This window comes from Fusarium oxysporum, chromosome 14 (assembly GCF_000149955.1).
Source record: "Fusarium oxysporum f. sp. lycopersici 4287 chromosome 14, whole genome shotgun sequence".
NCBI classification, from domain to species: domain Eukaryota; kingdom Fungi; phylum Ascomycota; class Sordariomycetes; order Hypocreales; family Nectriaceae; genus Fusarium; species Fusarium oxysporum.
Genome location: NC_030999.1, coordinates 521,859 through 536,487, shown reverse-complemented (window position 1 = coordinate 536,487; position 14,629 = coordinate 521,859). Strand labels below are relative to the sequence as shown.

The following is a 14,629-nucleotide window of genomic DNA, read 5'->3' as shown; positions in this document are numbered from 1 at the left end:
GTGACTTAAACCTGAATGTTTCCCGCTTTGTGCTGACCAGACCTTCTATACTACTAGAGTTTTTCTGTGATTTGTCACGGTTCACTCTTCTTCTATTTCTGTTCCTCTCGCATCTTTCTCTTTGCTACAAGCTGAAGATACTTGACGAAACATCTCGCCATCAAGCTCCCGCCTGCTTGGCTGGCCTGTTCTCCTGTCGTTGAAGCCAGCGACTACAGTTTGCTCCTGAACCAAACTTTTGCTCCCATCTCAAACCTTGACGACTCACTCACTTCCTTCGGAGCTCTTAACATCCGAAGTCAGCTTCACTTCAAGTCAGGACTATTTAAACCTATCCGATCGACTTTTAACAACAACTCCCACTGAACATGTCAACTGCATCGATAACCCGTTTGAGTAGACTCGGATCTGCCGCAACAGATTCGACCGGCACACCGCCTAACTCTCCACTCACACCATCGACACCCACCTGGCCTTCTAGAGACTTTATTCTATCGAAACCGGCTGCCAGCCAGGACAATAAACAACCATATGGAGGCAGGCTTGGAGAGGGTCAATGTGATAGCCCTCGTGATGAGGTGTGCACAGGTGGACTAGTCTCAATGTTGCATACTGGACCAGCATCTCAACATCCGTCAAATCATTCTTCGAGGCCCCCCTTAGGAAATGGCCAAGTCTCGCCTTCCTCAGTTCGACACAGACACTTCGGTGGCCGCGATCTGCGCCAAGATGTGAGCAACGTTCCCTATACAAATGGCGAGGAAAGATCACAGCAGGTCCCCCAAAAGACTCTTGGTGTCCATAACATACTCAACCCTATGGAGCCACAACTACTGGCTTCAGGGGGTAATGGTCATCATCCTCCAGCAGCTCGTCCATCTGAATCCGCGACACCAGACCAGACAGTTGGCCCAATCTCAAGATCTTTTCCTGGCGCAAAAGCTTTCCCACCAGCCCAACCTGCGTCAATTTCTCTTCCAGGTACGCCATTGGGGCCGATGACACCTATCGGAGGGCCGTCATCAGGACGCAATTCCCCGACGGCTTTCCCATTTCCTGCCGTAAATAGTGCAAGACCAAAAGCCAGCCCGACACAACATCCCCGAGCCATAAGTGTTAGTCATGCGCCATCTCGAGAATCTGATGGGCGACAGTCTTTACATGGCTTTTCATCTACTAAGCGACCGTTCGAGGATATAACGCCAGAAGACACCAGAACTCAATATCCCCATCTACATCCTTTAACTGGAGCACCCACTGGTCCTCCCTCAACGATGTCGGATCATCGTAGGTTGCATTCAAAGCAGCCGATTGCTTCTCCTGGAACACAAGCTCCTCTCTCTACTTTCCCCCCTAGCCATGCGCCGGGCCGCACGCAACCGCCTCTGGTACACTCTCAAACTTCATATTCTCCTAACATGCAGGCTGGCCGGCCGTTCCCGAGTCCAGGGCCCCCAAGCGAGTCCGCCTCGCCGTGGTCAGAAACACTGCGAAGACATGGGATGGGGGGGTCTCTTTTTGGCGTTGAGGGACAGCAAGCGTTATTGGCACTTCCGGGGAGCGAGGCACCTATCCCTGTTCATATGGACTTTTCGCAGGCGTCTAAGAAAGCAGACGAGAAGAGACAGCGAAATGCAGTGGCTTCAACAAGGCATAGGAGGAAGAAGAAGATCATGCAGGAGGAGAATTCAAAACAACTACAAGAGCTCCGGGATGAAAGGCGCCTTATGGAAATAAGGATTGAGGAGTTGATTCAACAACGGGACTTCTACCGTGAAGACCGTAACCGGTTACGAGACATTGTCGCACAAACGCCATCAATAAGTGGCCTTGCTGCCGGACCTCCTAGTCCTACTATTTCGACAAGCAATTCTTATGCAGAGACCGGGTCGTTAGCATCAGGGCCCTCTGGGTCCATGAGTTATGGAGATGTACTAGCGAACGAAAGACCAGCCCAACGCCGTCGAACCGATGACCATCCTGAATATTCCCTACCACCATACGGGTCCCATGCGAGCGGGCACCCTAGCGCATCCCCCCAGCCAGGGGTTTAAGAACAGGATCCGCGAACCGGTCAGTGGGTTCCCGTTCAGCCTCGAGTTCCAAAGACTGGGTGGGCAACAAGGGACACTCACCGTAGGCCTTGATCTGATGGAATTTGTTTGTGGTTTTCAGTGCGATACAGGTAAGGAGGCTAGTGTCCTCAGTGCCTTTAGGATACCGGAGTAGTTCAGGCTTTTGGCACGGTTTTAGTGACGAACGGATGGGATTCTTGGAAGATGCATCTGTTGGCCCAAGACGAATTTATCACATTTGTTAATGTTGTCTCACGTTATTCTCTTTCCTTCTTTTCCATCAGGCTCAGTTTTATCTGTTGGTTTCAGTTGAGAATAGACAAGTACATAATGTAGCCCTTTCACGAATGCTTGCCCTATGGTAGCTATTTTGGGGCACAACAAGGCAGATATAGGTCCTTATGTAGCCGTAGAGATCAGACAAAGTCTTAAATCCTATGGGAACTTTATTTGTAAAGCGCCTGACCTCCCTGTGCATAACCTCCCGTAACGATCTATCCCACAGTTCACCTCCGCCTCCAAGTCATGAGCTTACGTTACAGCCGGCGGCTTCACTTGCTATATTACTAACGATATTGAGCTGTTTCTTCCCAGGTGACTCTTGCTAGAGATATCGGGTAGCAAATCTCACAGAATTCTGCTGACCCTTGGCTAGGAAACAAAGCAAAGCCAATATGGGTCGTCGGCCACAGGGCTGGAAGACCAAGGGGGCCCATAACGCAAGTTGAGTTATGAGACACTACCAGTTTCATCGAGCGTTGGCTGGAGATGTCCATCTCGTTAAGGACGCTGATGAGTAACATAGAACTAGAACATCATAGTCGTCCCAGTCTGCGCTTGGATATCAAGGAACACGAAGCGCCACTGCTGGCTTAGAGATAGTTTATTGAACTTGCTACATATGCCCTAGTACGCCGCTTATTAGATGTAACAGTTCATTGTCGCCGTTTCCGTTTATGTGACCTAAGTTGCATGATATGTATCGCTTTAACATCTCCACGGTTCTTCAGTTCTGCATGTTCAACCATCTGATCAAACATGACTCAATCGGCCAATTTTCACTCAACAGCTGCTTCATGGCTCTGTGCAGCCAGAAGAGTATGAGGCTCGGTCCAAGAAGATCCAAAGCCTACCAATTGCCCATCACGAAAGTTGCCGACCCGTATGTCCATGTTGTAGATTCCAGCCTTGTTCAGTAAGACAACCTTACTTAGAATCTTTCTGATACTCGTCGAGGTTATACCACTGTTTTAAGTTGCAAGATTCTTTACAATAGCTCTAGCTCTTAGGCCTCCGATCGTAGACTCCTGATGCTTCGAATCTACCGAATCTAGCCCAAGGTCAATTCCACGACCCTCCAAAGCTTTCTGGTCCTCAGGTTTGAGGAAGAAGAATCCATGGCATAGCACGACCACTTCTGGTTTGAGAATATTCTCCTAAGTGGCTTTATTTATTTGACCATATTCTCGGCATTCTCCATAGAATGGATCTGTATCGTATGCAGCAGTGTCAAGAGACGTGTCTTCACCTAGCAGTGGCCCCCAAAAGTACTTTGTATCTATAGGTTAAAAAGTTTGAACTATTATACAGACTATGATCAGACAAGAACAATTACTGGAAAGGAGAGAAGTAACAGAAGATTTTGATTGTTACATACCACTTTTATGGCGTACCCACGACCGCCGATGTGAGCCTTGAATACATAACCTTTACTTGAGGTTACATCCTTGTCAATTCTCTCCATCCACTGAATGCGTGACTCGTCATGTAGAAACATATCAAGCTTCGGCCCAGCGCATGGCGGAAGCTTTTTGGGAATTGGTGGCATTTTTATCGAAATTCTTTAATATGTGAGAGGCGTCAGTCTCGGCCTTCTTTTATGTCAAATTATGGGCCGCCTCGAGCAAGTTTCAATGGGCAGCCTCAATCAAGACCGATAGCGAAGGCTGGTACATGGCAATTATACATCGTCCGAATCGCCATCCTCTTTTGAGGACAATTATATCTTTGCGGAACCATTACAATTAATAATCATAAAGATGCCTGGGAGTGAATATAATGTATTACTGTTATGCTGATGGTGATGTTACGTGGGAAAGCGGGGTACTAACTTCCCTCCCCCCCACTGTACTGGTAAGCAGATGTACTGGTTGGCTGTCACGTCACCAGGACCCACAAGCCTTCGGGACAAGAACGTGTTTCCGGCTCTTCTTATAGGCCCTTACCTTCGTGACACACTGCCTATCAAGATCTCGATTATTTCTTCGAGAATGGAATTCTAATCAATCAGCGTAATACCAAACTGGATGTTGTCATACGGGTTTATTAGTTGAAAGACTTTACCAAGGAGGGCTGTACCCTTTGGCAAACATTTCTATCCATGCAATTTTGGGTTTGGTGCAGTTTCAAAGATGGACTTATGTAGCAATGGCGACGGACCGGACCGAAGAAGCTGGAACTCTACATCATCTACGGAACAAAGAGATTGTTTACTCGTCTTTCGAAGTCTCCAGAGATACCACTCGCTGGCACGGTGGACCAAGTTCCTACTCCTTGCTGCCAGTCAAGCATGAGTGAACATTCAAAGCCAAACATCAAGATTTGTTACCATCTCTAGAAAACGGGACGTTTAGCGACAGTAACGCTAAACTGTTTCCGGGATGGGGTTAGACTGATATCTGTCTCTACTCGATGTAATTAACAAAAGTGTCAGTACGTTAACAACAGTCCCCACATGTGTCGTCACGCCAACCAACCAATCCAATAATAACCGCCCCGCCCCAGTTAATCCTGGACTAAAATCCCTATCAACAAACCACCATTTCATTCCGACCCTAACACAACAACACAAGCATTCTTTTGTATACCCAGCATGCGCATCGAAGATATCCGTACGTGGATCAGTAAACTTGATCCTCTGAGCCCTCCCACTACTTTCAACGAGCACGGATTTGTCGACATTGACATTTGCGGCACTTCGAACGAACCTAAGAGGAGGCTCAGCAGCGATTCAATGGAGAGTCCTTCGAAACGAAAGCGGACGGAAGACCGCCAACATGATCCTGATAGAACACCACAAGCACCAGTTTCCAATAACGCAGGCGATATCTTCGATCATCCGCCTCCCTCGTTCAATGTCGCTGGCTCCACCGTCGACTCGACAGATGCTACAAGCATTTTCACAAAAGACCTTAACTACCGACCGCATCTCCCTTTCAGACAGGCATCCCGGACACGAAACCAACGAAGTCCCTCGCCATCAAAACAATACAGGAAACGAAGCGATCTGCATCGACTTGACCACCCAATAAGGTTCAGCATGGAGTCCGATCTAAGAAAAGCACTTCCCTCTGATGCTCATGATCTGTACGATGCATTACAAGAGGTGCAATGGGGGTCTGAGATTCTCCCACACGCCCTGAAAGACAAGCCAACTGTGAGAATTCCCAATGCTCGTCGTGCTATGTGGCAGCCTGCGGGCGAAACCTTGGGTGAGAAGGCACTTGAATCCCTTGTTGAGAAACACTCCCGCTTTGAAGACATAGTCAAGCGCACGAAGCAATCGACTGAATGGGGTCGCTCCGAAGCTGCCTGGAATTCCCATATTCACTACCCAATCCTTCACATGCTTACCGAGACCCCGTCCGTCATGCCGGAGGACATAACATCAGCCCGCATCGTGCCAAGATTTCGCCCATGTTTCATTACTGCCGACGACGACGTCGAGAGTACATCGTCGACGAGTAGCCGCAATACCAGTGGCACAAGTAACACGTCGGTATCACGGGCCCACACGACAAAGTCAGTGCATAAGATGGTTGACTTTGCACTCGCTCTCGAACCGGATGAACAACTCGCTACTATTATTAAGCAGTACACGAATCCTATAGCTGACGGAACAGTCAACCAGACAGCGTACGGGCCACTCAAAAATCGTCCTGCGCCCGTATTCATCGAGACCAAAACATCGGCTGGCAATCTCGAGACCTCCGGGGTTCAGCTTGGGGTCTGGGTCGCAGCATGGCACGAGAGTCTGCGCAGCATCATGAGGCGCGGTGGGGCGGCCGAGCGCATCATTACAATTCCTCTCATTCAGGTTTCAGCAGGTTCCTGGACGATCATGTTTGCGGTGGATGGTGGAAATGAAGTCGTGAGTTGTCTCCCCCGTCTTTCTGTCCTTCTGGTCAGTTCAACTAACCTTCGTTAGCAAATTCTTTATGCCGAGCAGGCTATCATTGGCAACAGCGGTTCGTTGACGGGTATGTATCAGCTTCAAACTGCATTCAAGGCGATTGTCAAGTGGATGGAGGGGCCGTTCAAGACGTGGATTACCGAAGTTCTTACACGGGCGTTGGCGCAGCCATGAGTTACAGTCACGGCGTAAAGAGGAGTGTTTTGATTTTAAATTTGTTATGATATATACCCTACTGTCTAAAGGATTGTCTGAATCACACCGCAGTTCCCGGACCCGTTGTTCCCTTCGCCGATGGGAATCTACAATGATTTCTCCTTTAGTCCACGTTGGTAAAGGAAAAGGCATTCTACTACATTGCAGGTAATGGCTGTAGTGGAGCTCCCCGTCTCGCTTCATTATAAATACCGACGAGTTGCCTCATGTATGTTGGCCATCTTCTCAACCAACATGGCCGAAGTCTCCTCGGCCCATTGCTGCCTGACACTTAAACTTGCGACCACGCTAAAAGCAAGCATCCGCTTTGCCCACCGAATCGCCCATTTCAGTCGTCAAGTTGAAACCATGGACAGCTGGAAACGCAGTTTAGGGTTAGTGTCGAGAGGGGGCTCGCCGTAGATGGAACTCTGTCTAGTCTTTCGAACCGAGGCAGCGAGAAATGGCAATGCCTTCCCAATAGAAGCAGCTTGTAGAGCGCCTGTAGCAAGGCGCTGAAGCAAAGGGTCGCCCATGATCTTGACGTCTACGGCCCTTCTCGCCGTGACTCTTCGCTTGGCGAGTCTTCGTCACAACATACCAACTCCACCATGGGAGACCGATATGAGTTTTAGGTATGTCTGGAGAAGGAGATCGAGATGGATTAATATCTGGACGTGCGGGTCTGAGTTTGGGGCTTCTAGGATCCATATCATGCGGACCTTCTGTATCCTTTGTCGGGTGGGCACGACTCAAAGTCAGTAACAGTACATGCAAGCAAGTCGAGGTAGTCAACATGCGGGTATATGTTTGTATTTCGACGTTTACTTCTTTTTGTAGATCAACAAGGGTAGTTGGGACGGCTAGTGGAGATGCTGTGATTTCAGCACTCAATAGCTACCGAGTCAAGTCGACAACGCATTGCGACGCAAGCGCGATACGCTGTTGGCGTGAAGAAACAGCGGCGATGATAGTGTATTCACCACCGCACTACAGTTCGTAGCATTTAGGAGGCTCTACCCGCTCGATAGGCGAGAGAAGTTACAAGTAGGGATTGGGGCCTTGTTGCGTTCGAGGAATTTGTATCAATTCACCTGTATTTCATTGCGATCAGTTGGCGAAGAATCTGAGATTCCGCTGGATCTGTTGTTCATGTTTTGTGGGTCGTAGCCACATCTCCCTTCAAGCTTAACCTGTACTACAATAGTATGGTCGACAGTCCAGCTAATGAGATCTATTCTAGCTCACATTGGGGAATCGAGATCTTTTGTGCGAACTCCTTGTTCTACCTCTGAATGTTCGTGACATAAGAATCCCTCAGACCTCCCTAGAAGAGGATATATGTAATCTATATTTGGATCGAAGAATCGCTGGAAAAGTGAAGGGCTGCTAAATTGACTGAGGAGAAATGCACGGAGTCTCATCCGAAGGGTCTAGGGTAGGGCATTTCAGGGAAGACCGATGTTCCGTGTCACACGAATCTCCTTTTGACGATGCAAAAGTAAGCTCCATCTACCAAACCTGCCATGACCCGGGCTGTCGGTGGCGGCACCATTTCTGTAGGAACACATTGGCAAAAAATCCGTAAGTCTTCGACCGAGATGCCATGATGATAGCGGCAAATCGAGATGGGCTCATGCTGCGAAACTCATCAACTGCTTATAGGAGTCCACAGATGGAGCGAGGCTGGACAACCCATTTTATTGTTCGGGTAGCTCATACTGGCCTTTGCACATCATTACGCAGTGACACTTCCAGTCATCGCCATGGAGATAATCGCAAACATGTCGATTCAAAATTGTAAATTACATCCAACAAGCAACTTCAAAAGCAAGTAAACTAGAAACACCACTCTATGGTCCGCGACTACGCATCGCCCGGGTCGATCGATATTGTAGTTTGGGAAGTTCCATTTCGATATCGATGCCCTCGTCAGCTTCCATGATATTCGGATCCACAGCCATAGGTGCCATGGCATCTGCTGCGATGATAGGTTCGGCAGCTTCGAGCGTTGCGGGCTCCAACTCGATCTCCTCCTTAGGTGTCGGGCTACCGTCCTTGTGGCCAACAGTCATATCCCGGCGCATACTTATGGGTCGCCGTGTTCGGACTTTGCCCACCTCGCCTGTTTCCTTTGCTAATTCAGGCTCTTCACGCTCAACGCGCTCCATCTCCGTCTTGGCCATCTCGAGAATCTCGGTCAGTCGTTTCTGTACCTTACTGATCTCGTCGTTGCAGTCGCCATCGCGAAGGAACTGATGAGCACCGTGCTCACACATGCTCTGCACGAACTCGAGGCCCTTGTCTAGCTTATCGTATACGTCTGGTGGTTGGTCGCCAGCGCCAGGTCGGGATATTGACATAGGACCGAACCGTCTACTGCTCATGTATCGTAGAGAAGGGAGAGCGTCGTCATTACTTCCATCCTCTGATACGTCTTGCTCCGCAAGCTTCTTGATCTGGGCAACTCTTGCGGCCATCTTGGCTTTGCGCATCAGGTTTCGACTTGACGAGACAAACCTCACAAGATCGTCAAAGAAGCTCTGAACATAGCTATCATAATAGACAATGATCATGCTCCGTGTTCGATAGGCGGCAGGGGCGTCTTCATTGGACATCATGGATGGCGACTTGGGCTTCTTCCTGACCTTAGCTCGTGCTCTAGCTTGTGCAGCTTTGATGATCTCTTGTTGCTGACGAATGGAGCCAGGGCTTGGGGTATGCACCTTAGGTGTCTCGGGCTTGACTGGTATCTGGGCTGTGTTTCCGCCTGCGCCATCTTCGGAGATGTCCTCGTTCGCTGGAGCCTCGGTATGGAACATTGGGGGCTCGTCTTTAGGTTTGAGTGACTCGGTCGAGCCTTTGTTGCGAAGCGACTTTGTCTGTGCACTTTTGCCCTCTGCGGCAGCAACAGCGGCCAACTCGGCTTGGCGTCGGTCAATCTGGCCGCTGAGGTCGTCGAGTCGCTGTAACCAGTCTGGGACGTTGTTGACGAGATTCTTAAGCGCATCCATGGCCATGACGGTGTAAAACAGGAATACAGGGAGAAGTGGAAAAGGAATAAGATGACAAGTTCAACGTGGCGCGGATATTCGAAAAGAAACGTAGACAATTGAGTTGAAGAGTAAATAATTTTCAACCTTATCAACAAGATAGAGAAATGGAGGAAGAATTGATTATTGATTTCATTGTGACTAGTCCATTCTTTAAATGTCTTGGAGGAACGCAAGGAGTCTCCTGTCCCCTACCGAGCGTCCTGCGCAACACTTTCGCGGACAGCGCGGTCACCCTTGTCAAGCCCAAGCCACTACTCGGTGGAGTTGTCTCATCTCCCACCCGCTATACTCCCCGAAAACAGGGAAGCTTGTCTTTACGTAGTCGTGTTGGTGCTGGGGTTTTTTGAAGGGTCGTAATGACCAGGGTACCCCCGTCACATCGTCACGCTACTCTTTTTCTACACACGACATGGGCCAGGGGACACGGAAGTAATCCACCCAACGCTTGTACCTGCGGGTCTCATTTTGCACTGGCAGTCAATTGTGCATATGCAGCGCGCCTCTCTCGTGCAGCCCAGGTACAGACCTCCGCTTGGCCGCGAAATTGATCAGCGTTTCCAACAGGGGGCGGAACCCAGCTCTTCTGGGCTTTTACGATCGCTAGTCATCTCCGGTACGGATGACAGTAGACGCGGTCAATTGTTAGCGCACAACAACAATCAAGGAACTAAGATATGGGGAAACTCTGCGTCTTTGGAGAACAACATGACCGGACCGCACGGATAAAGGGCCGGCGCAACACGCCATGCGATAAGCCACGTGTCAAGGCAAGTTCATGTACCAAGTCTCGAACGTTGTGGCCCGGCCGCTGGACCGTGGGATTTAGCAGCGCGGCCATCAAGCTCGCCCCAAGAGGCGTGAGCCGTTCCTAAGTCTTTCCCAATCTACTTCGCAGCTGGACTACGCCATGGTGTTTTTGATCCACCTTGCAATTGGCATGCTAACTAAAGACGGCCAATCCTTTCAGACGTAATAGTACGTTGGCAACAACCTCGGTGACTGAAGTCAAGGCGGCTCATCCAGGCATCGCCGTAGCCAGCGTTCCCTGGGAGGATTTGGGTTCGCCTGTTTACTTGCTCCGACAGCGTGCTTCTTTGACCAAAATAGTCTGTGTCTCAACTTTAAATTGATAGCCTGACAAGTTACAAGACAAACGAGATCTCACTCGGAGCTGGTCTGACGTGCACTTCAGCTATATCATGCTAGCCCGACCCGTCTACCAACGCCAATCATGCAACAGTTGGAGCACACCTCTCGACATCCTACAAACTCTTTGCATTGTCGCAAGCGCTACTGCTTCAACTAGCTGAAGAGACAGTACAGCATGCCAAAATCGAGCAGAGGAACTCGTCAGGCAGTGTAGGGTACCTCACTGGCATCTCGTTACTTTACTGCAATGATGGGTTAGTCACTCATGTAAACTTCCTCGTCGCACACAATGCCTGTGCGAATAAACAAAGAAAGGAAGTAATATTCTAGACCCACCTGGCCAAGAGATTGCAGCCTGTGATCATGCTCCTCTCTCATACGATAGATTTGACCAAGTACTTCTTGCATCTCGGCACACGTTCGCTCAATGGTCGCGTTTCGGTTGCCCTCCCTCTGCCAGCGCTGAACGTCGCGATACATCTTATCATACCGGCGCTGCTTCTTCTCGGTATCCTGGCAGAGTTTGCACACATCTCTCTCAGTCCTGGTTTCGTAGACAAGCTTCAGGCCGCACGTCTCGCCCATCCGGTATTCTTTGTTGCACTGTTGACGAAAGTGGCCCCAACGCCAGTAGCCGCACGCCCAGCGCATTTGATCAAAGTAGCACATTACCGAAGGGTCTTTGGGCGGTAGAAAGAGTTTCAGTGGCGAGTATTCGAGACGGAAAGGGCAAGGTAACGCTAGTCCACGACGGCCTGGGCAAAAACTGCGTTGCAGGACGACAAATTGAGGTATACAACGACTGGCGTACTATGCTCAACTCGAGGAGACTCAACATTGAACTGCCAGGTGAAAAGATGGATGATCTGTCGGAGTTGCAAGGGAATGATGTGAGCTCGAAAAGATAACAAAAACAAGACACCGAGGCCGAGGCCGAGAGTTCTGCCTACCGGTTTCGTGGCTCAATAGCGAATTGGGTCAAACGGTTGGCTCGCTTTGAGCTGTTGGTTGGTAGATGGACCGCCAAGGTTGGGAGGGTCGGATTGACCGAAAGTTCATCATTGCGTATCCCGTGCCGCTGCGCAAATAAATCTCCCCTGTTTACTCTGGGCCCATCATGCACACTCCTCTCTGCCTCTTCCACTTCACACATCGCCATGCCCTTGGGAATAGTATCTTTAAAGAAAGAAAAGTACCAGCTGACTGATTCGTGTACGGCCAATCAATTGTGACTCGTCTGGTTCACTGACAGGCAGTGTTTTCTAACTAGTAATACTCTTGAGCGACTTGACGTGCCTGACCGGTACTTAATTTATATCGCAGAGTAATCGGTTATGCGACGCACTTCTGAGCTGCACATCTACTGTCCAACTCGGTTGCTCGTACTCGTCAATTTCAACTGATCAGATCCGGAAACAGAAAGCGATTTAACAGAACTTTTCTTTGAATACGTTCCCAAGCTCCTGCAGGTAACTGACCTGTGTCGTTCCTCTCTTGGCGATGCAAATTAAAGCCCTGAACTTGGATGCTTGCGACTTATTCCTCCACACATCCAACAGCTTGTCGCCAAACTTCTTTGTATTCTGCCCATTTGTAGAAGCCTAGTAGAGTCCAAAATCAGCGAGTTGCAGTAAGTGAGAAGCTCAGACGATCTTGCCTACCTAAAGACTGTAGAACGTTTTCATCCGACCTGCTGCCATCAACAAACATCCCCACCATTCCTCTCTCGCTCAGAGTCTGCCGACAAGCCAGGAGCAATCTAGTAGCCACCGATTCACGGGGATTGGCCATATCCGGGTCTTCATCTAATTTAACAGTTAGTCAATGTCAGATAACATGGTTTGGATTGTGGCCGACCTTTGATGCAGATGCACGAAACTCCTCCAATGCTCTGTCCGATTGAGGCTGGCCATGGAATATCTGCGCCGCAAGGGCTCCCGTTATTTGGAAAATATGTTATTGCCGCAGCGACCAGATTTTCCCCTTCAAGCCCGACTACAATGTCATTCATGTAGCAACTGTCCATCGTTTTGGCGTATTGGTCGTACCACCCAAACCTGTATTTCTTCTGTGACTCCTTATTCGCCATCTCGACAACCTTCTCGTAATCCTTTAGCTGGCATGGCCTGAACGTTAAGCCAGCGGAAGCCAGGTCAGGAACTGGATGGTCGGCAAATCTCAAGAGCCAATCGAGCACTCGCCGCCCGTTTCCAAGTGTGGATTCCTTCATGTTCCACTCTAGTTTTTCGAACCACTCCAGATCAGTTTCGCCAACAGGTAGACCGTATAGTAATCTTGGAAATGTGCTTCCAAGTTGAGTGATGCCGACACCTCGAATATTCTTAAGTTTGCGCACGACTTCGTCGTGGAGGAAGCGCCCAACACCTTGGCCCCGAAAGTCTTTATGAACGATGATGGCGGCTATTGATCCAATCAGTCGGTCGCCACTGCTATCCGTAAACGTTGTGAATGTTGCACAAAATCCAATGGACTCCCCTTTATGCGGTTCTCTCACCAAGTAATGCATGGCATATCCATCGCGTTTCAACAGAGAACCAAGAGTCGAGCGATTTAGATGGAACTTGGAAGGCAAACATGCTTCCCATAAAGCGTGGGTCTCTGGGAGATCTCTGTCGTAGTCCCATTTCAGGAGCGGCCAAGTTGGCGGGGGAGGAGAGTTACGGGTCTTTGGCGTGGCCTCTGTTGTCGGTCGTTCACTTGTCAAAAGAACGGCGACGGCTTGTAACTCTGCCACAAAGTACCCCGGACACTGAATGAGAGTTGGGAAACCATCCGCGCGGGCCCCCTTTTCCGAAACTTCACAGCAGGCTACCAGCACTAAAGGGCGTTCTTCACACACCTCACGAGCAACCTCGGCGAGTTCAAGCTGAAATAAACCTTCCTCTGTCGAGAAGCCAGTCAGCACGAAGATAACGACTCGTGCTCGCTTGATGAATGCCACATGAATGTCGGTAATGCCACGCTCCTTACTATAAGGAACATGCCGGATCCAAGGATGTGTGCGCGCAAGTGCTTTACCGAGAGGCTCGAAAGGATCACTTGCGTTGGTAGGACTCTGGTCTAACGGAACAACAGCAGGTGTTAATAACAAGACTAAATCTTCTTCACCAAGGTTCTTTTGAAGGGGAATCAGGTCTTGGTGATCCCATAGTAAAGTGGCCGGTGAGCTCTGGCTTTGTATAGTTGACATCGTTTGCAATTGAGTGTTATCTCCTAAGATCAAGTGACTTATGAACAGTCTTTCGGATACAGATTGAAATCACTCAGCTCAGAATTGAACCACCCAGTGCCTATATACCAGAAATTGGCTTGATTGTTAAGGTCGTGGTGAAGATGTGATTAGAATTGATGGGGAAAGAGATTGTTGGACCGTGGGATTTACTTCGCGGTACACTTTTTATGACACCAATCAGCATGAAATAAGCCACCCTAGCGGTCAATGGCCCGGTAACGCTCGATGTTACAGGGCAAAGAAGAGGACATGATATTGGATCCATTGATGTGATATCGGATACTTCGATCCTTTTCTATGACTTAGACAACACTGAGACAAGGCGGTGAGAAGGTGGGATAGGGTGTCTCCATAGTACAATTGTTTACGGTAGCACTAAAATCGGCCCTGCTGCCATGACCACCGAGGCATGTCCCTTGACATCAACTGCTTGCGTTATGAGATGCTTCCAGATATCTGAATGACTTTTTTAAATCTCATTCAATTCAAGCCCCTTTTTCGGCCTGATTCGCGGCCCAGCTGACCATGTCATGTTGCGCTAGGTTTCCTCAGTCATCCTCAAGTTGCTAAGCACATTGATGGACAGCTTATCGTGGCAGCTGAATTCTTACCCTATGGCTCCTTCAACAGCCAGGTACCCCTTCTGATACCCGGTGATGGGCCCTGTTCCTGAGTCGCATGCATCGACCTACACCTCAGGTTACCTCCG

General features: G+C 49.4%; 5 protein-coding genes across 6 annotated transcripts; 2 read left to right on the top strand and 3 right to left on the bottom strand.

Annotated features, from left to right (window-relative positions):
- Positions 1–38: 38 nt before the first annotated feature.
- On the top strand, positions 39–2,054 carry FOXG_14220 (uncharacterized protein; the record flags this gene model as incomplete). The annotated part of the gene is made up of 1 exon (XM_018394288.1): positions 39–2,054. The coding sequence occupies exon 1, from the start codon at positions 369–371 to the stop codon at positions 2,052–2,054; it is 1,686 nt and encodes a 561-aa protein (XP_018253914.1). The 5' UTR covers positions 39–368.
- Positions 2,055–4,885: 2,831 nt separating this feature from the next.
- Positions 4,886–7,311, top strand: FOXG_14219 (uncharacterized protein). 2 transcript variants are annotated; one of them, XM_018394287.1, is made up of 3 exons: positions 4,886–5,876; positions 5,986–6,225; positions 6,283–7,311. In XM_018394287.1, the coding sequence occupies exons 1-2, from the start codon at positions 4,948–4,950 to the stop codon at positions 6,122–6,124; spliced, it is 1,068 nt and encodes a 355-aa protein (XP_018253912.1). In that variant the 5' UTR covers positions 4,886–4,947; the 3' UTR covers positions 6,125–6,225; positions 6,283–7,311. The 2 variants fall into 2 exon arrangements, with proteins under 2 accessions (XP_018253912.1, XP_018253911.1); XM_018394286.1 differs by having other exon boundaries at positions 4,886–6,225.
- Positions 6,819–6,998, bottom strand: FOXG_21515 (uncharacterized protein; the record flags this gene model as incomplete). Its single annotated transcript, XM_018401859.1, has 2 exons — positions 6,819–6,839; positions 6,912–6,998. 2 exons carry the CDS (start codon positions 6,996–6,998, stop codon positions 6,819–6,821), a joined length of 108 nt encoding a protein of 35 aa, XP_018253913.1.
- A 1,004-nt stretch (positions 7,312–8,315) lies between the features above and the next one.
- On the bottom strand, positions 8,316–9,660 carry FOXG_14218 (uncharacterized protein; the record flags this gene model as incomplete). Its single annotated transcript, XM_018394285.1, has 1 exon — positions 8,316–9,660. Exon 1 carries the CDS (start codon positions 9,480–9,482, stop codon positions 8,316–8,318), a length of 1,167 nt encoding a protein of 388 aa, XP_018253910.1. The 5' UTR covers positions 9,483–9,660.
- Positions 9,661–11,806: 2,146 nt separating this feature from the next.
- On the bottom strand, positions 11,807–14,178 carry FOXG_14216 (uncharacterized protein). The gene is made up of 3 exons (XM_018394284.1): positions 12,525–14,178; positions 12,329–12,472; positions 11,807–12,268 (listed from the first exon to the last, which is right to left on the bottom strand). The coding sequence occupies exons 1-3, from the start codon at positions 13,876–13,878 to the stop codon at positions 12,204–12,206; spliced, it is 1,563 nt and encodes a 520-aa protein (XP_018253909.1). The 5' UTR covers positions 13,879–14,178; the 3' UTR covers positions 11,807–12,203.
- Between the last annotated feature and the right edge of the window lie 451 nt (positions 14,179–14,629).

What these genes read in the sequence shown, in the direction of transcription:
- FOXG_14216 (XM_018394284.1), bottom strand. Translation starts at nt 13,878, where the DNA reads ATGTCAACTATACAAAGCCAGAGCTCACCGGCCACTTTACTATGGGAT. An exon ending in TTCGTGCATCTGCATCAAAG is followed by an intron (nt 12,473 to 12,524) that starts GTCGGCCACAAT and finishes CTGTTAAATTAG; the next exon opens with ATGAAGACCCGGATATGGCC. An exon ending in AAACGTTCTACAGTCTTTAG is followed by an intron (nt 12,269 to 12,328) that starts GTAGGCAAGATC and finishes GGACTCTACTAG; the next exon opens with GCTTCTACAAATGGGCAGAA.
- FOXG_14219 (XM_018394286.1), top strand. Translation starts at nt 4,948, where the DNA reads ATGCGCATCGAAGATATCCGTACGTGGATCAGTAAACTTGATCCTCTG. An exon ending in TGGATGGTGGAAATGAAGTC is followed by an intron (nt 6,226 to 6,282) that starts GTGAGTTGTCTC and finishes AACCTTCGTTAG; the next exon opens with CAAATTCTTTATGCCGAGCA.